The sequence below is a fragment of the Rhamphochromis longiceps genome, linkage group LG13 (genome assembly GCF_057381845.1).
Source record: "Rhamphochromis longiceps isolate RC_006_pf linkage group LG13, R_longiceps_female_GT1.1, whole genome shotgun sequence".
In the NCBI taxonomy this organism is placed as follows: Eukaryota; Metazoa; Chordata; class Actinopteri; order Cichliformes; family Cichlidae; genus Rhamphochromis; species Rhamphochromis longiceps.
This window is the reverse complement of record NC_140569.1, coordinates 24,598,854-24,619,497: the sequence shown is the minus strand read 5'-3', so window position 1 is coordinate 24,619,497 and position 20,644 is coordinate 24,598,854. Positions and strand designations below refer to the sequence as shown.

The window sequence follows — 20,644 nt, the reverse complement described above, 5'->3', positions numbered from 1 at the left end:
TCAGCTCTTACTGGAACAGTGGCGCGGCTGCCCCTCTGTTGGTCTTCCATGGTCTCTTGTGTTCTGGGGGCCTCTGGATATCTGGAGTTTTGATCTCCTCCATACCCGCTTCACACCCTGGAGGACGGGGCTGTGGCCCCCCCACACTCCCTAGCAGATCATTACATGGAGAAACCTTTGGAATGCAAGCATGCTGATCCACACAGGTATGCACACATGGGTATTCACAGACGCGGACTAAAGCTTTCTTGGCTGCTGCCTCAAAGCACACTGTGCGCTGTCTATCTTGCGTGCTGCACAATATCGTTTATTATTTAGTAAATATTGATATCTATGGCTAGCTAGTTTATTGTGATGGTGCTTTGTTTTCTCTATTATTATGTTGCTCTTTGTTGTTTGCTGTCTCCTCTGTTTGTTTTTTTTGTTTGTTTGTTTTTTTTTCTCCATACAGGTGACCCAGGAGTTCTTTTTTTTTTTTTTTCTCTCTCTCTTCCCCCCCCCTTCTCACCGTCTCTTCTCCCCTTTGGTTTTCTTTCTTTCTCTCCCCCTCTTTCTCTCATTCATTCCCCCTGCCCTATTTATTAAAAAAAAAAAAAAAAAAAAAAAAATGACAAAGGATGAACTGAAGCTCTGCCATCACGTAATGTCGCATACTGCTGTTTCTGATGTCATTTAGAAAAAAAAAAAAAAAAAAAGAAGCTTTAGCCTCACATCTTACAATAAATCATAGTCATCTTGGGAAATAAATAGTGAATTTGAGATCTGTTTTTTGTTTTCTTTTTTTGGGAGAAAGTTGGACTTGTTGTTTATCTCCCACATGGTCTTTGAACAATATGTTAGATTCTTATCAGTAGTGCTTGGCCTTTTGGCCAAGGGCTTCTCGGACAATACATCATACACTCCCCGCCTCTACAGCTGTCAATGTGCCTCCTGGGCTGGTGCCACATAGTGCAATAAGTGGGGAGAAATTTCCTCATCTAAGCCCCCAGCTCCCCCACTCTCACTCACACAGCCCCAACCCTTCCCTCCAACCAGAAAGCTCCCTTTTGTCCTGGATTGTTTGTAAGCTCTTTGCATTTCTGTGCCCTCCATGTGCTGGATAAAGGGTGGAGGGTGTCACACAGACATCTGTCACAGAGATATGGTGAGAATGCATCTCTGCGATATGGATTATGGATTAGTTCACTTCATATTCATTCAAATTGTTCTACAGTGTGGGCCATTTATATGGATACACCGTAATAACATGGGAATGGTTGGTGATATTAAAGTCCTGTTTGTGGCACATTAGTATATGTGAGGGGGCAAACTCCTCAAGATGGGTGGTGACCATGGTGGCCATTTAGACGTCGGCCATCTTGGATACAACAGAGGGCCATGTGACACATCAAACTTATTGGTAATGTCACAAGAAAAACAATGGTGTGCTTGGTTTCAACATAACTTTATTCTTTCATGAGTTATTTACAAGTTTCTCTTTGTTCACAGCCATTGACATGTCGAAGAGGTTAACACGGAGCGGATCAAAATTGTGTTGATATCTGGTGAATGCAGTAACCGGGTCATTGCAGCAGATTTCAATGCAAGACACCCTACGAGACCACCCATCTCCCATGCTACAGTTAGCAAACTGCTTGCTAAGTTTTGTGAAACTGGTTCAGTGTTGGATTTGCCAAAATGTGGACGCAAGAAAACTGTCACTAACGAAGAAACATCAGTGGCTGTCCTAGCTTCATTCAGCAAGAGCCCACAGCAACGCACTCGCCGCATGACACTGGAGAGTGGCATCAGTCGAACATCCCTTCGGCGGATATTAGCTATTCACAAACGGCACCCTTACAAACTTCAGCTACTGCAGCATCTCACCGCGGACGACCCAGATCGGCGCACAGAATTTGCAGAATGGGCAAAACAAAAATTGGAACAGGACCCTCAGTTCACGCAGAAGATTTAGTTCAGTGATGAGGCAAACTTTTATGTGAAAGGTGAAGTTAACAAACAAAACCACCGCTATTGGTCTGACACTAACCCACATTGGATGGATCCCTCCAAGACTGTTGGAACAAAAAAGTAATGGTTTGGTGTGGTATATGGGGTACAACGATAGTGGGTCCATTCTTCATCATTGGAAACCTCAAGGCCACTGGATATTTGAAATTGCTACATGATGATGTGTTTCCCTCTTTATGCACTGAAGCTGGCATGTTCCCTGAGTTTTTCCAGCAAGATGGTGCACCACCACATTATGGGTGCCAGGTCCGAGCATTCCTAGATGAACAGTTTCCTGGAAAGTGGATTGGTCATCGTGGGCCAGTTGAATGGCCCCCAAGGTCTCCCGATCTCACCCCCTTAGACTTTTATCTTTGGGGTCATCTGAAGGCAATTGTCTATGGTGTGAAGATACGAGATGTGCAGCACCTGAAACTACGGATACTGGATGCCTGTGCTGGCATTTCTCCTGCGGTGTTGCTATCAGTGTGTGAAGAGTGGGAGAAGAGGGTTGCATTGACAATCCAACACAATGGGCAGCACATTGAACACATTTTATAAGTGGTCAGAAACTTGTAAATAACTCATGAAAGAATAAAGTTACGTTGAAACCAAGCACACCATTGTTTTTCTTGTGACATTACCAATAAGTTTGATGTGTCACATGGCCCTCTTCCTATTGAAAAAACAAAAGTTGTATCCAAGATGGCCGACTTCTAAATGGCCACCATGGTCACCACCCATCTTGAGGAGTTTGCCCCCTCACATATACTAATGTGCCACAAACAAGACTTTAATATCACCAACCATTCCCATGTTATTACCGTGTATCCATATAAATGGCCCACCCTGTATATTGCCTTTGATGGAACAATCCTCACAGTACACATTAATACAGTACCTTCAAGCCCCCTGGCAATATGTCTATTGTTCCAGTTGCACAGTGGTTGTATATGAACAAAATCATGGTGTTTACAGAAAACCACAATAACCATATATCATAACATTACCATAAGACTGGGAACAAAACATAGTTGGTTTGTGTGTGTGTATTTTGACACATTTTTACCCTTATACATAGTCATACATTGGAGTTACATTCACACAGAACATATTAATCCTGTTATTGGGTGATTTGCGTTCTTTATTGTCGAGTACTAAAAGGTGCGTATACATCTGTGGCTGGCCCCGCCCTCGGATCCTCGGATCACAACACGGTGCATCTTCTGCCAGTCTATAAGACTGTACTGAGAAGAGAGAAAGTGAGGAAACACCGCATAAAGGTTTGGAGTGATGATGCCTCTTTAGCCCTGCAGGGCTGCTTTGACTGTACAGACTGGTCGGTGTTTACCGAATCATGTAGAGACATTAATGAACTCACTGACGTTGTCTGCGGATATATATCCTTTTGTAGAGACATGATTATTCCCTCAAAGGTTGTGAATTCTTTCCCTAATAACAAACCATGGTCCTCTAAAGTTCTTACGAGGCTGATTTACGAAAGGAATAAAGCTTTTACGGAAGGGAATACCTTGAAAGTCAGAGAAATTAGGAAGGAGATTAGATCAGAAATTAAAAAAGCTAAAATAAAATACAAGGATAAGGTAGAGGCGGAGATGGGTAGCAATAACTTAAGGGTGGCTTGGGCTGGCATGAAACACATGACTGGTCACTGTCTCAGTGACTGTAATAAGATAAGTCTCCCTGGTTTTAGTTCAGATTTTCAGTTAGCCAATGAGCTGAACAGATTTTATTCGAGATTTAATGATAACTATATTCCAAGGAATACACTTGATTCCTTAATAGAGAGCACCAGAGGCCCCCCAGTTTTGTTCTTTGATGAAAGAAGGGTGGGAAATCTTTTTAAAATGAGTAAGACTAATAAAAGTCCAGGTCCTGATAATATATGTGGCCAGGTGCTTAGAACATGTGCTGAGCAATTATGTGGTATTTTTTATCACATCTTTCTTTTATCTCTTCAGCAACAGAAGGTTCCAGAGGTATGGAAAAAATCAATTATTTCTCCAGTTGCTAAGACCACAAAACCTACATCATTAAATGATTTTAGGCCTGTCGCTCTAACATCTTTAGTGATGAAGTCCTTCGAAAAACTTGTCAGGAAGGAGATCCTGCAGCAAGTAGAGAAGCTGATAGATCCACTACAATTTGCATACAGGCCTTGTAGAGGTGTTGATGATGCAGTGGTCACTCTGTTGAACTTCCTTTATCGCCATCTTGATGGCGCCAAAGCTCATGCTCGGCTTTTATTTATTGATTTTTCTTCTGCTTTTAATACTATCCAGCCACATCTTTTAGTGGACAAGCTTCTTAACCAATTTAAACTTAATTTTAATCTCGTTGGTTGGATCTTAGACTTCTTAACTGATAGATCACAGTGTGTGAGAATAAACGGCTGTTTTTCCAAACAGCTGAACTCTTCCACTGGCTCACCACAAGGTTGTTGTCTCTCTCCTCTTTTGTATATTTTGTACACTAATGACTGTCGCAGCACACAGGCCAATAGGCATTTCATCAAATACGCAGATGACACAGTCATTGTAAGCCTCCTTCATGGTGAAGAGGATTCCCATGGGCCTGTTGTGGAGGAGTTTGTTTCATGGTGTGATCAGTCCTTCTTAATGATTAACACCTTGAAAACCAAGGACATGGTTATAGATTTCAGGAAGTCATCCCCTCATCCTGCGCTTACAGTGGTAAATGGTGCAGCCATTGAAATGGCGGATAGTTACAAGTACTTGGGGGTTGTTCTTGATAAGACCCTGTCCTTTGAGTCACATCTTGCTGCTACAGTGAAAAAGGCCCAACAAAGACTGTACTTTTTAAGGAGGTTGAGAGGTTTTAATGTTTCATCTGAAATGATGACTCTCTTTTATAAAAGTTTTATTGAATCTGTTTTAACTTTCTGTATCATTGCTTGGTACGGTAGTATGTCCATGGATAATAAGACCAGACTTAACAATCTGGTTAAAGTGGCGGGCAAGATTTCAGGGAGGTCTCAGGTCCAGCTTGTGGACTTTTATAACAGGCAGGTGCTGAGGAAGGCAACTTCTGTCCTGTTGTGTTCAGATCATCCTCTCTTTAACGATTTTCAACTGCTTCCATCAGGTCGTCGTTATAAAATGACTGCAGTGAAGACAAAGCGACACAAATTGTCATTTGTACCAAGTGCTATTATCTTAATTAACAACACTAAATTGTAAGTGTTGTTGCCATTGCACATTGCACTTTTTTCGATGGAATATCTAGGTTGTTTTATCAGGCTTATATTATATTATAGTATTTTTTTAATGAGTGTACGTGATGTGTTGGTTGTATGTTTGTTGTTTGTTTTGACATACTGCGAATCAATTTCCCATCAGGGACAATAAAGTTACCATTGACCATTGACCATTTCAGCTCTTTCAACCATTCCATCATTATTTTAAAAAACCAACCTTACCAAACTATCTATTTTACCATTTATTCGCTGCTTTAACCGAGTTATCACTACTGTGCCTTGCATTCACTTCATTGTTTGCACTGCTTATCCATTTTTAGCTCTGTATTCATGCTCTTGTGCTCTCAGCACATGGTGTTCAGGTGTTACAGCTGAGCTTTGTTAAAGTAACCCACAGTCTTTCTGTGCTTTCCCTGCCAGCAAGTGCCCCCGGCTGGGAATCACTTCTGTCAATGATATGCCCACAACATGACAGTTTGGACAGCATGGTTGCTAATTACATCATAACGCATCGAATGCATCCACACACACCCTTGATTTGGTACAACTGGCAAGGCCTTGGCTACTGTTACATAATCCATCTGCTGTCTTGCTGCAGGGTGCTGACAATCACCTTCCAGTCAGGAGAGCCGCCTCCCTCGGCGCTACACTATGCTTTGCCTTGCCCTGCCCTGAACCGCACCGTCCACTCTGCAGCAGCTACAGCAACATCATGTTGCCATGTTTGCTGAAAGATGCGACCAGTGAAATGTTGACTTTGAAGCAGTTTCAGCGACTGCTGCTGGTGCCAGCGGATCCAGCCGTACGTCAGCGGAGCCCACAAAACAGATGCTGGCGCAGCAGCGTGTCTGACGCACATCACAGCTGGCAGCTCTTTCTGCAGCCAGCCTGACAGGTTACATCAGTTATACAAGCGTTGTTTTTATTTATTTATTTTTTTAAAGGGGGGGAAAAAAGTATTTTCACTTTGAAACGACCCAAAGATGCTTTGGTTTTGAGACAAACAGCTTTGCCAGAGGGTTTCTATTAAAAACCTTTATGCGACTGCCAGACTGTGGAGCTCACGCAGAGAGAGGGAGAGATTCCACTTGCAGCGAGCTGATGCAAACAATCAGCAAACTCGGGAACTTTGAATGTACTTGAGCTACTTCACCTCACTCATAGCCACTGGCACAGCTCACCAAATTCTTTTAATATCTGTTTACTTGTAATCAAAATATGCATTTTACCTTTGCAAGCCTTCATAAACCACTTTGAAGCTTTTTTGTGAAAGCATGCCAACATCTCAAAAACCTTAAATCCACTGATGCTGTTTATCCTTCACTTTAATCTGACTACGCACTGATATTGATGAATATCGCATGACCGAGTGTGGAATCCACGCAAAGTGCAACATATTTATTTGCGCCGGAGAACACGAAAACACTTGCCAGTAAAGAAAATGAACAATAAATACCCGAGAAAAACAAACTGTTTATTTTTAAATTATTTTCTGTTCACATTAGACGATGAATAAACCATGAAAGGATGGGCTGCATCGTTAAATATTGATCGACTTTCAATGAGAACAGCCTCAGGTTGATGAGACAAACGGAGGCTCGCATAGCAAAGAGCTAAATGAGTCAACAGGGGCACGGCTTCGTTCGCCCCTTTATTAAAAACGGCAGCACCACCTGACTTTGTGGGGAAAATAAAATGATATTTTATACTAACAGAAGAAAAATGCCTTCTGATGTCTCTATAAATCAGTTAAACAATAAAGACCTGTTTTTGAGGCTTTGACGTATTCACCCAGAAACTGAACTATTTCCCCGCTGTCTTCCATCTCTCAATCAATTATTCAGCATGCACACCAGTCTGAGGCTGTATGAGAAAGGGGGGAAAAAAATTAATTGTTAACATAAATAAATGCATGCGACACACCAACTCCCCCAGCAGCCAGGGATGCCTCTAAGCTCAGGTTGCAACCCCAGTTGCAAAGCGCGGGTAGATCCTTTTAATCGTCTCTGGCTGTTTGAACTGTTCCAGCGCTGACACTTAGAAAACTTGTAGTCAGCAAAGAGCCACACGCGAGCTGCAAGGTTTTTTCCTTTTCAGTGGCTCCATACGAAGCTCAATATTAGGCTTTCGACTTTAAACATTCCTGCAGTGTCTCTAAGATGTCTTGTAGAATAGCATTTCTGTTCTCCTTAGACACCTAAATGGGAAAAAGAAACAAGTAAACATAGAATTTAGAAAGTGTTTATAGCCTGTGTGAGCAGAATATACAGCCATGCATTAAATACAAAGATTAATATGAAATAAATATAGAATATAATGTCCAATGCCTAATCTGACCTGTTGTAATACAAGTAAAATTACCAATGGTAGGTCTTTAAGTTCATTCTGCCTCATGCAATAACTCCCCCAGCCTGAGAGGGAGTACAGTGAGTAGTTTGCATGACAAAATCCATAACTGAGTCTTCCGTGATGAATTATTTTGACATTTGAGCCCTCCCTTTGTTGTTAAATCAGTCACGCATGATTTAGAGTTAATCCTGCCGTAGAGGAGGGATAATGCAGGGCATGGCCCCTGTATGTTAGTGAACAGACTGCTTCCTAAGGCCAAGTGGATGCAGTCTAAGCAGAATCCTATAGCTATCAAAATCTGTTTTAAAATAGCAGGGGAAGCATACTAGGATTATTTATACTCACAGTGAACACCTTGACGTCCCTCCTGTTCCGCACCTCTTCGACCAGCCCCAGGGGTTTACCTTTAGGGATGGGGATGGTGCCCAGGATGGTGCAGGAAGAGCTATCTAAGGTCTGTCTCACTGCCCTGATGAAAGACTGGCTGAAGAGCTCCATTTTCCCAATCTCATCGATGACAAACACCTTCCTGCTGCTGCTGCTTCCATCCGCCGAACCAATCTGGAGATGAACGATGCAGACATTACATGGAGTAGTGGGGCTCAAGCTAACGATTACTTTGTCACCAATTGATCTTTAATTATAATGTCAGCCAATCCTTTGGTCTGTAAAACACCAGAAAAAAGAAAAGAGAAATTTCCTAGTTGCTTAAAATCAAGCACAATCCATCGGAGGAGATATCTATTCATTTAAGCACTAAAGACTATTTTGGATGCTTAGTTTGGTTAGTTAAGGGAAACATCTTTTACAGGCAGACGCTCGTCGTTTTAATATTTCACGTATGACTGACACCGAAAGCGTTTTGTGTGATGCTACACTGCAGATCTGCTGTGATTACAGAGAGAGTGAGATGAAAGTGAACCACGCGCTGCCGAGGCACAGACATCTTTCTTTACAGCGCATGTGTAGGCGTCACTCCAGGTTCACTTTACATGCCGGATTAATCACGGTCAGTGACAGCCAGACGGCACCACGAACACTAAAAATGTCACTGTGGAATTTACGTGTTTGCAAGCTTACAATTATTCCATCAGTTTTCAGAAAAAAAAATCAAAGTGGAGGGGAGAAGGGAGTCTTTCGCTTGCTGTGATCTACTGATGAGGGTGGCTTTAAAAAAAGCCCATGTGCTGCTTACTTACATTTCTGAAGAGGGGGAGAGCCAGATTTTCAAATGAAGGCAAGTCGACCACATACTGGCCAACTGTGTACTCCCGCCTGCCGTGAGGCTGGCTGTCTCTACTGTCTCTGCAAGTTAAAAAAGAAGTGAGTCAAAACAAAGTGAGAAAAAGAGAGCAGGCAGTTTGAGTGAGACTGCATGACAACACCGCTACCTGATTCTGGACAGGTGGCCCCTCGCTCCTGTCAGGGTGACCACATCAAAGCCGACTCTCCGGCCCCCTTCCCTGACCTCCTCCGTGTAAAAGCCTTCAGCTCCCACTCCTGATGACACTAAAGCCTCGCAGGCTTTCTGGACCAGGGTGGTTTTCCCCACACCTGAAGGCAAAACAGACAAACTGTCGAACAACTGAAATATCACCGTTTCAAGCGGAGGGATCCTGCCTTAAGTATTACTATGGTAAAACAATGTATTTAATCCTTACAGCTCTCAGACGATTAGGTAGCATAATATATTTATGTAAATCATCAAAAATATGGCGTCACTCCATCGTTATAATAATACTAAGAATAATAAACACAAACTAAACTAAACAAAAAAGGCTGAAACGTTAATTGGGTTTGTTACCCGAATAAGAGTAACTGGAATAAGCTAACCTTCATTCAAATCAACGTTAAGACTGACTTTTTCTTCGCTGGGACTTAAAACAGCTGACTGACCGCTTTAGATTTACAGCGACTTTAGCTTCAGCAGCTGGGTGCACTCACTGCTGACTGTTACCTGGAGGTCCTGTCAGAAATACGTGCTTGAACATTGTGGTTTCCACCGTCCAACGTGTTCCTGCAGCTCTTCCGGACACAGAGTTGACGCATGCGCAGTAAGAGGTAAAACTTAGGACGGCACATTTAACGATTTTTTTAAATGATTTTTTTAAAAACCAAATCATCTATAAAAGACAAGTTAAATGGGTATATTTATAAAAGAAAATGTTTGCCATAAACAACTTATTTTTCTTTTAAAAATAAAACTTGGGTTTTGTACAACTTTAATATAGAGTTATAGAGTAGTGGATCAACAAGTCCAACATTTCCAAGTAAAAGTTAGTGAAGTATACGGTTGAGTAAAACTAACATTTTCCGAATTATTAAGGTGCAGCTGGTTAACTCTTTTATGCAAGATGCCTTGTGAAATGCCAAGACTGCCCAAATCTTATATAAATAATATTGCTTGAAATCCATCAAAAACACAATTTAAGTAAAACGTGTATTTAAGTCTAAAATGTGATATAGATTACTATTTGTTTGAACTTGTGTTGCATTTCTTTGCCTTTGTATTCATTCCCCTATTGATAACGTTCCAATTTTTCAGTTTTATCCATTGCAAAGTTATTAGTTTAAGTATGCATTCGTGTGTTTGTGATTATCTTCAGATATGTTAGGACAGCCATTTCAATTGTGGATCTGACAACAATGGATTAATATTTAAAAATTTGACTTCACAACACACTTTGACAGCCTGCCCTCTGAACACGAAAACAGAAACACATAATGAAATGTAGAAAGAAAATATTGAAATAAACCAACTTCTAGATAGGATGACACATACAAAGAAAAATAATAGTTAAATACGTATGAACAAAGAAATTTAAACAGACATAATTGAAAGTGGTATGAGGTTGTATCATGCCTGATAATTTATCTGTATACATATAAATATTATTTCCATACAGTCTTTGTTTTCCTTGTCAAATGATATGAGGGGATAAATGGAAAGTAGCAGGTGGAATTTAAAGGAAATGCCCTGAAATCAGGAGTTGCTACAGGACTTGGAGATTTTCAGCTTGTGACTAAATCTGCTGATTTGGCGCTTTTATGCTAAATGATTTGCATAAATGGCACGCTTATAGAGATTTTTCATCCTCTTATATGTTATCTAAAGACTCATGGCCCAAAGCTTAATGCAATTATCTAGTAGCTCCAGTATTAACTGAGTGATTAAGATAAAAAATGACTACAAAATTTCCAAAAACGTCTTTATTCAAGAGCATTTGCAGACATTATGAAAAGGAATTAAATATACAAGTTGATTTCTTTGCTACATACAATACTACAATTCTTGATGTTACCATAGGGTATATTTATATGCTTTTTTCCCCTTTACATAGTGTACCCAGGGAGTTTGCTGGCCACTAGCTCAGAGATATGCTGATACTCTTTCCTGAAATCCAGAGATCCCAGTTCATCCTCCAGTTCCTCTACCTCCTGGGGTTCAACGGAGGACACAGAGTCTGCAGACAATCCTCGAATGGGGATGCTGTGGTTGGCTAACGCGCTCGTCTGACCTCTCGATGACATCAAACTCTCAGTGCAGGAAGTCATTTCCACTCTGCCACTCGCTGACATCTGCTTTCTACTTTGCAGGGAGGCTGACCTGTCTCTGTCACACTCATCAGAGGAACAGCTGAGGGCAGAGGTTTGGGTACGAGGTCGGATGATGTGTGTACCCCTCAGAGTATGCTTTGGAGAGCTGGGGGCTTTGATGGGCACAGGAAGGGGGGCTGATCTTCTCTGGACGCTGTCGGATTCCGAATCAGAGTTCCAAAAGCGAACTGGAGACTTTGGAGTCTTTGCTCTGGAGGGCTCGGGGCTGTTCAAAGGGTCAGGAGAGTAGGCATCACTGGGCTCGAGACTGTTAAAGTCATCAACATAGTCTGCTTCCTCATTTCCAGCCCAGCTGGAGTCTGAAAATGAAGACTTTGAGCTGCTGCATCTGCGGCTTCTTGAAGATTCAATTTTATCTCCGCGCCTGTCAGATTCAGACTGTGATTGATCTGATTCGCTGTGATGCTCGCTCTTGTCTTTGCTTTGGGGAACACTGTCAGTATCCACGCTGGGGATGTGAATACATTTCGAGAGTGTTTCAGAAAGAAGAGCCTTTTCTGAAGTTGTCGGAGAGCCTCTGCATTGTTTACCCTCGACTTTCACATGCTGTTTTAGTGTGACTGTTTCCTGTAGCGCAGAATCCCGGCTGATGCTCTGCATCAGCGTCTCAATATTTTCATTAAAATCAGAGCTCCTCTTTATTACCGACTTCCTTTTTCCAGACTTAATGGTTTTATGACCTAACCCAGTCTTTTCGTTTACTTGTGTTTTATTCTGTTTTAACTCCTCACATTCACAACGGTTTACTCTGAGAGGAGAAATCTGCTTCAGCCTTAGATTAAATGTTTTAGTTGTTCCACACACAAGCTTCTTCCTGGGTGATTTACATGAGCTTTTATTCTCAAGCAACATATTTTCTTTTTTGTCCTTTAGTTTTACAGAATCAGGTCTAACTATATGTGTGGAAACATTTCTGGAGGAATGAAAGCGTCTCAGATGAGGAAAAGTTTCCTGTTTGGTTTTCTTCAGGGATTTGGTTTGTGCCTTCTGTGGTGTGTTTTTAGCTGAAAGCTCTGCAGAAGCAGGCCTGTATATCCAAGCGAGACTGGGGTGAACAGTCAAGGGCTGGTTGCTATTTAGCTGTGACAGTTCAACAAGCAGAGCATTTAGCAAAGGCATCCGCTGTAAGGCTTCCCCGAGGACATTTGGAGGCATTGTGCTTGTTTCTTGGTTTCTTATTTTCGCATCGTGTCTCACTTCTGAATGCATCACTGGAGAACTTGGACTTTCCACTTCCTTTTCATCCACTTCTTCCTCTGAACATGAATCTTCAAAAACAGGAGCTTCTGAATCCAGAGTCCATGATTTGTAATCACCTTGTTCGTTTACTCCTTTTTCCTCTGCAGAATAGTAAAGATGTGGGGGACAGAATACAGTTAAATCCTCCTCAGAATCATTTTCAGCTTCGTCTTGTGGTCTGTGTTCAGTACCATCAAACACGTCATCGTCTTCCTCCTCCTTTCTATCTTTACTTAACAAAACTTCTGCATTTACCTCCCCTTTGCTTTGGGCTTTTCCGCTACACTGTGGGGTTGGTGAGCAGACATTTCCAGAGTCAGGAGGCTGCGATGTAGACTTGTTTGTCTCCTTGACATGTTCTTGTGCCTGCTGCCCTCCAGGCACTCTCTCCCTCTCTGTGATGTGTGGCAGCAGACTCGCTCCTAGACATAACAGTTTATAACTCAGGGACATTGCTCCGACTTTCTCCCCCGCGAGGTTGCATATAGAGACAACAAGCCCCCTTTCTATGTGATAGGAGGGACTAGAAACCCCCCGTTCAGTCACATCCTGCCTGATTCTGTCCATCGCTTTAGCCAGTGATATCATACAGGAGCCGACTAACTTGGGACTCTCCTCTGTAACATCCAGCACCATACCATACAGCGGGGTGTTGGACAGCTGTACGTGCAGTGAGTTTAAGTCCATTTTGAAGAAACAACACTTTCCTCTGTTAAAGGCGAACATTCCAGGTTTCTCCTTTTCATTGTGCCCGGGGTTGTTACTGCTCCCGCTGATCTGCTGGTGTTGCTGCTGTGACTGATAAATTAGCAGCGTCGGAAAGTTCAGGAGTGTGACTCCCAGAGCCAACTCGTTAAGGATTTTACAATTTTTCTCTACTCGAATGTATTCCACTAAAAGCTCCAATGAAAACAGAGTCTCTGGATTATCGCTGTTTAGTTGTCCCGACATCCCGAAAGCTGTTTGGCCACAGAGAACCAAAGGGCTAACTATCAAGACGTCAGATAATCCGCTAACAAGCGCTTTTAGCTTCCATCGGCTTCCATGGAAACAGCTGTCGCAAGGGTTTTACGTCAGAGCGCGAGATTTGTGGGAAATGATGTTTCTCTACATACGGACTTAATTAATTAGCCAGTCGACAATTTCGGGGGAGGTGGTTTTTTTGCGCGTTTTATTTATTTTTCAATAAAATAGCTATTACTTAAATTTGGAGCGCTTGTTCACAAGTTTAAATCGAGAAGCATAGAAAGCACAAAAACCGATAGACACGGAAAGAAAAGCAATATTCAGGTAGTTCGAGGGAGTAACTTTCCTGCAGTTCACCAGATGGTGCCACTGTGGGGCTTATTGGACTTATACCCTAAAATAGACTCGTGGCAAATAGCAACAAGGCCACCAGACTTAGTTTGCAGGACAGTTTCATTAGACGCCTTTAGGTTCGTGTGGGGGGTTAGGGTTTATCTGGTAGTCTTCCTTCAATATTAACCTACAAACCTATATGTATAGGTCATCACAGGGGAGCGGAGTAGCGGTGGGCGGAGCCTCGCTGCGTGTCGTCATCACGCAGAAAGGTGCTGGATGGGTATCGCTATGGTCCGTGCTACTTCAGTCTGCCGGAGACTGAAAGGGGGAGATGTGAGAGCGACTACGGCAGCTTCAGCTGGTTTTACCTTTTACGGATAACTAACGCCGTTAACAACCGGGACAGGACACCGGCTCGGATTTGAAGGTAAGGCTTGCACGCCCTTTTTCGTTCTACCTCTGAAGGTAGCAACAAAGTAAAAAAGTGAAGCTGGGGAACTAAAAGCGGGGAGCGCTGCACACGGGCAGAGTGGCAGAGGCGTACAAACTCAGCTGGCACGTCGATGGTAATGGTGAACACAAAGGATAAAGTTTATTTCAAGCACCGATGGTGGTGCAGTCCGAGCGAGGGGTGGAGGTTATGATGTTTCAGGAGTGGACTTTATGTATATATATATAACCTATATTTGTCTCTGTTCCTTATGACTTATGCTGCTGGTCAGTTTAACTGGATTCCTGTTTGTTTACTCAGGACATTGCAAGCTTTACAAATAAAGCAGTTTCAGCGTAAAACATCTTTATTTTAACATTCTTGGAGACAGAGTGCAAGCTTCTTATTTCGGTGTGATTTTGAAGGAACTGTGTGTTTGATAACGTTTACTTGTGGTAGTGGTGATGGTTTGTGATGGGGGACGTGGGGGCACAGTGGACTGGAGTATTTTTGAATGAATCTGTTTTGAGTGGCGTGCTTCCATTAAAACGGTGGGGGGCGATAAAGGCAGCTTTGTCCAACTGGCCGTGTGTAATAAAGCCTTCACTTGCTTACCAGCCCATATGCTCTCACCAACCATATTTAATATTTTCCTCCGAGAACCTGAGTGGGATATGTTTTTTTTTTTTTAATGTAAACAATTTGCTGTTGTGTTTTGTGTCCTTTTTGTGGTTTTACTTTGCAGCAGGTTGTTATTATGAGCAGACAAAAGACAGTTCCCCCCTCCAACAGTCCCGGTTGTTTGGTTTCTTCATAAATAATATCTGGCAGCCAGCTTCTACACAGCATATACAATCTTGTTTGGTTGCTGGCCGCTTCTGTGACCTATTCAACATACACTGCACTGTATACTCCACTGGGAAAGTAAGTCCAGTGTTGTTTGTCCTTAAGCACCGTATCCTTCCTGCAGGAAGTTGAGCCTCCACGGTAACTAAATCCCCAATAAAGGAAAATAAATAGGCCCAATTCTCTGCTGATGGAAGGCTACAGATACGACTAGGTGCTAGGAGTGTAAATCCTGAGTTTCTATTGCTTAATTTACAGTCCTCTGCATGCGTTTCCTTTTGTCTTTGCAGCTTACATCTGACCACATCAAGCATACATAGTTCTCTGCTCCCGGAACACTTAAAATCAATAAGGCACCATTATTTTTCACAGGGTTTTGAGTCTGGGAAAGATTAGTTTTCCAGGGGATTTGCCGAACTAAGTAGGCAGAGAAGTGTTTTAAGATGGTATGTTCATGGCCTGCTTTAATGTTTAACTTTTTTTTCTTTCCTTTTAACACTAAAAATGCTTGGCTTAACTGCAGCTGTCATAGGTCTGCATGTTGGGGAAGCAACCTGAACGGGTGCAAAGATGTCTGTAATGATGTGTGGAATATTAAGCAATATTATGCATAATAGTCAATTGTTATTATTCTTTGTACATATTGGAACCCTAATCCCTTTTATCTTCTCATTCTCGCTATCATCATGCACATATTTCTATTAGGCTACCTTTCTAGGTTGGATTAATGTCTTTTGTTAATTTCTGGCTGCTGAGTTTTACATTTGAAAGTTACGTTATAGAAGCAAATGTAGGGTTTTTTTTTTCAGATGATAAAAGATGAAAGATAATGTAGATGAGATTAAGGGTCCTGGGTACCCCATCTCACCCCCTGTCATTGGCACACTCCTGGAGCAAGACTTGCTCAGCAGCCACAATAATGACAGTGCCGTGGTAACTCCTTCAATCTTAATTTGAATAGGGATCTGTTGTGTTCTGCCATCAATAGGTTGCTGAGAGGGCCCCAAAGAAGAAATATGTGCTCATCTATTTCTAACAGCGCCTTCTGCATGACTAACCAGACAATGGGTAATTGAGCCAGATAGATATGTCTTTCAAAATAAAGTTATGTGCGCAGCTGAACAATAAGGCACCTGTCAGGTCTGGCAGAGAAACGGCTTCCTGTGACATGCCCGTGGGCCATATCCAGTTGTTATCATTGCAGAGCTGTTTAGGATGTCTTCCGGGCTACTGGGCCTGGAGTCGCCTAACTAGAATTACAGCCATTATCCTTGGGTTGTGTCACAGAAATTGTCTGTGAAGATGTTACTGTAACACATTGATTATTTAACAGTGTTGGCGGATATCAGTCTTCTCACATCAGTTGCTTGCTTGGGATGTTTCTTTTCTTTCTGTTGTTTCTGTTCCCACGGTGGTTTCCTACCAGCATGCTGACAAGTCATAATTTGGAAAACAGCAGAAGTGAAACAAAACTGCTAAAGGTCTTGTGTTTAAACCAGGGTTTGTTTGTTTTTTAATAATGATGATGCATTTCCCGCCATTGAAGGATTCTCTTGCAACCATTTCCAACCAGTCCCACACCCCTTTCATGTGATGAGGATCAGAAACCTCGTCTGGTGCGTGCCAGCTGACTGGCTGGCTGGCTAGCTAGGAGTCACAATGGGTCTCCCCAACCAAATCCTGTTGCTTCAAAACCAACCAACCAGCAGACAGGGGATCACATGCTGCCTGCTCATGTTGTGAGAGCCACTCTTTCTCTCCACCTTTTTTGCCAGCCTTTGTTTTGATTGCGGTCTGGATTTATGGAAGGGTTTAAGTCAACTCACCGCTGTCAGGACAGCATAGATGAAGTCATTAGGATAATGTTGTTGTCGTTTTTTGTGAATTTAGTCTTTGCTCCACTTGGGGTCTGTTTGTGATGGATGTGGGTGATTCACTAAGCACTGTTCATAATGTGCCCAGAGTAAACAAAAGCTTCCTTTTTAATTTGGGATTATGAAATTTGTATCGCTGATGATCGGGTAAAAGCACCAGAACTATCATCAGTACCCCTCATTTGTCTGGTAAACAATAAACCTTCCACATGGTTCTCAGAGGAGTATTGAGATATCTTGTTCTCGCTGCTGATCAGCATGGTGATTTTCCTATTGGGTTATTCATCAATTTTGTCTGCACTGTGCACAGTATGGTTTCTTAATGTGCAATCATTGTAATAGTATTAAGGTGCTAATTTTCTTGCTTAGTCACTGGTTTGTGTGGTTTGTGCCAGTATTCATCTCAGGAAATCACTGTGAGAACAGGCCTTCCTAGTTCCATATTTCCACTCCTTATGCAAGATGGGCAATTGAGACGTTATGGCTTGCGGTTTGTATCCTGGGAACATGGTAATAGCCTTGGTGTCTGGGACATGTATCCTTTGTTAATCTTTGTTGACCTTACTTTGGCATCTGATAGCGTCAGCAGGAGTGAAGGATGCTATACGATGTTTTGAAGCTCCTTGGCTCTAAGTCAGACAGTGACTAAGGAATGGCATGTTGCATTTTATATGCTTAACACATTACTGTTGCTTGTCATGAAGACCAGCTTAACCAGCGTTGACCTTACCGTTTAACATGACCCCCACATAATTTTCAAAACCAGGCTGTATCCTGTTTGCATGACAGACAGATGTGATGTTGACTACATGGCAGTGGTTTACAGACAGCAGACTGTACAACAATGCTTTGTCTGAAAGAAAATTGTTAATTGTCCACATGCCAGACAGAATTGTGAAATATGGGGCTTCTTGGTCTCGGTGAGGCTGCCTGTTTAAATAAAAGACTTAATAATTTAATATAGAAGGAATATCATTGCCATACTTATTAGCCATTCCCTCACCTCAAATCACAGGTTTATCCATACAGTCAGTATGGTGGTTTGTTAGAGTTGTGAGGGTTGTTGTTTCACCAGACTCATATTTAACATTGACTTTTTAAAAACGAAAATTAAAAAAGTCCCGTACATTATAGATTTGCAGCTGAGAAGCATGTGGGCGAATGCTTCTTCCTGCCCCAATGAGCTATGCTCACACTCACTGTGTTTGTACCATAAAGGCTGGAGAAATGCCAGTGAAAGTTATTTATGTGCTTTGTCTAAATGTTTTGTCGCTGGTCTGCAATGGAGAGGATAAGTCCTGGCTAGTCACTGACTTGATGGGAGCCAAGACCGGCAGTGACCCATAGGTTAAGTCAGTCTGTGTTTCCCCCGACAGGCCCGCACAATCGGGACAGCTGACCTCTGTTGTTGCAGCCAGCCCCCTTTGGGAGATAAGGAGGATTTGGTGCCCCTGTGCATACCTCCTCCCTAGTGGAAAAGAGCCCTGTTTAAGTAAATGGACATGACTGGGTGAGGATGATGCAGACAGAGTCCAGACAGGATGTCATTTCTGTACACTTTTCTATCTTCGTCTGTTTATTGGAACCTCAGTATATCACATGTGTCACACACAGGAAGTGGAACCGGTTACTTGTTAGGAATGTTGCTTTTACTCTGTTTGATTAAATGTGTGTCTAATTTGATTGGATCACAAATTGGTTGTAGTTTTTTCACCTGTGTCTGTCATGTGTCATTTGACTACTTCTAATAGAAAGTCAAAGGCCCCCGTAAACAGTTGCTTCTTCCACCTATCATCAGTCAAATTTGATTGGCAGAGACCAATCAACTGCAGTGATATGCAAGTAAGGCTTTTTCCAACTGTAGGAACGATGCATATGATTTTGTATTTAGTGCTGTCCACTTGGAATCTGATCTCTCTGTCTTGCATGCACGCACACCTATTGTATCAGCCCAGAGATCCAGAATCAGCGTTTCCCTGTTGTTTTCCCATATTACTCAAGATATTGTGTTTTCCCTGATACAAATGTATATAATAGTCATCATGGTATTCCTTGAAAGTACAGAAAACTGCTCCTGTAGTCTTAAAATGTGGGCCAAAGTGACACAAAGCCCCTCCCGTGCATGCATCAGTGTCCTTGACTGTCAGATCGACCTGGGATAAGCTAAGGCATTTTAAGCGTTAAAAGTGCACGACTGGTTTCTGATAGAGGATGATTGTAATTAACAACTGAAATGGAGCAGATCCGTGACAGATGTGCCATAAAGTGCTCGGGCTTTAGTGTGTGTGTGTGTGTGTGTGTGTGTGTGTGTGTGTGTGTGAGAATCACTGAGGCATTGCTGCTGGGGCCAGTATCCTTCACTTAACCTCGTGAGCACACTGCAGTGCTTCTACACTGTTGTTGAGCACAAGGTTATGACAAAAATCATTATAATCTACATTGGTAGGAGGATGGCTTCAATGAATATCGCACTGTAGAGCTTAAGCGGTAACAAAAGGCTCAAGTTTTAATATTAGAAATATAAAATGTATGTCTAGACAGCGATGCAGAATTTTAACTCCTTTTCGCTATATGATAGGATTATTTTGTTTTTCTGTGTGTTGCCCTGTTGTGCCTTGTTTGCAGAGTGGTATGTGCAGGATTTCTGTTGTGTATCAGCCTTTTTCAAAAGGAAGGAACTTTCTCCTAAACAGCCCTTTGTCAATTGTGAGAGAGTGTTGCTTTTTTTTTCCCTTTTATAGCCAGTTCCTTTCATGTTCCCAGACTAATGACATGAGACAAATTAGAAAGTCTAGTCATGGTCTGTAGCCTGTCATTGTGTTTTTAAAAGTACTGATGAGACACATTGGGAGGAGGATGTTATTCTTGTTTGTGCTTCCACTGCTCCATAAATCAGATGATAATGAGTTTAGCTACCCTGGAAATCACCAAAACTAAAACAAATGTGGCCATTTGTACTTTTATTGTCACTGCGAATTTTGAAGTGGTGTGATGCAATGCGTTATTGTGATTGTGTAATTTCTTTCGACTCAAGCGGAAAGCTATTAAAATCTTAAGTGTTGGCTCGAAGAGGTCAGAGCTGTTCTTCCAAGCTCCATTTGGTGCACATAAACATCATAGTGTCTTCAAAATCCTTTAAATATAAATATTTGGTTTCTTGGAGTTCAGTTTAGATACTTTCTCATTCATGGGAATGACATTACTGGGACATTACTGTGAAGCTTTTTTTTTTTTTTTTTTTTTTTTTTTAAAGAAAGTCATTTACAGCACAGAAATGGCTGTACGTGATGTTGCTTTTGGCCTATTCTTGTAAGTTGGTATAGTCTGAATATTTTAGACAAGCCTGAGATAATACAGGGAAACCTTTTACACAAAGTAGATGGGAAGGCTAAAGCGGAAAGAAGCTGAACAGTCAGCTTGGCCTTTCCTTGTTCTTGGGGCAGCAGCGGTATGATGTGTTTAAGGAGCACCGGCCCAGCCAAGCAGATCTAATATGCTAGAACATTATATTCCATGTCTTTTTTTCCCTTCCTATTTATTTCTTTGTCTAGCCCTGCTTCTATGGGATTTGTAGAGATTATTGATGGAGGATAATGATCTTGAGTGACAGTGCCCTGATTTTCTTTTTTCCTTTTTCTTTCTTCTGTAATCGCACTGTTTGTCACTGTGAAGGAGATCAACTGCCCCCTCCACCTCCTCTGCAGCGGAGTGTATTGAAAGCTGCTGTTGATGTTTGGAGGTTAGCCACAGGGGGTGGCA

General features: G+C 42.1%; 3 protein-coding genes across 7 annotated transcripts in view; 1 reads left to right on the top strand and 2 right to left on the bottom strand.

The window, feature by feature from the left end:
* Positions 1 to 6,660: 6,660 nt before the first annotated feature.
* On the bottom strand, positions 6,661 to 9,616 carry ntpcr (nucleoside-triphosphatase, cancer-related). The gene is made up of 5 exons (XM_085427593.1): positions 9,534 to 9,616; positions 8,968 to 9,130; positions 8,776 to 8,881; positions 7,922 to 8,137; positions 6,661 to 7,424 (listed from the first exon to the last, which is right to left on the bottom strand). The coding sequence occupies exons 1-5, from the start codon at positions 9,565 to 9,567 to the stop codon at positions 7,347 to 7,349; spliced, it is 597 nt and encodes a 198-aa protein (XP_085283719.1). The 5' UTR covers positions 9,568 to 9,616; the 3' UTR covers positions 6,661 to 7,346.
* A 1,174-nt stretch (positions 9,617 to 10,790) lies between these two features.
* On the bottom strand, positions 10,791 to 13,867 carry map10 (microtubule associated protein 10). The gene has a single exon (XM_085428629.1). It carries the CDS (start codon positions 13,382 to 13,384, stop codon positions 10,910 to 10,912), a length of 2,475 nt encoding a protein of 824 aa, XP_085284755.1. The 5' UTR covers positions 13,385 to 13,867; the 3' UTR covers positions 10,791 to 10,909.
* A 98-nt stretch (positions 13,868 to 13,965) lies between these two features.
* The window catches only part of sipa1l2a (signal-induced proliferation-associated 1like 2, genome duplicate a), an 82,030-nt gene continuing 75,351 nt past the window's right edge, over positions 13,966 to 20,644 (top strand). For 3 of the 5 annotated variants that reach the window (XM_085428626.1, XM_085428621.1, XM_085428624.1), the window contains exon 1: positions 13,972 to 14,162. The gene's annotated coding sequence lies outside the window, so the exon portion shown is untranslated. Of the gene's footprint in view, positions 14,163 to 20,644 lie in introns of all 5 variants that reach the window. The other 2 variants (XM_085428627.1, XM_085428628.1) reach the window with 1 other exon arrangement.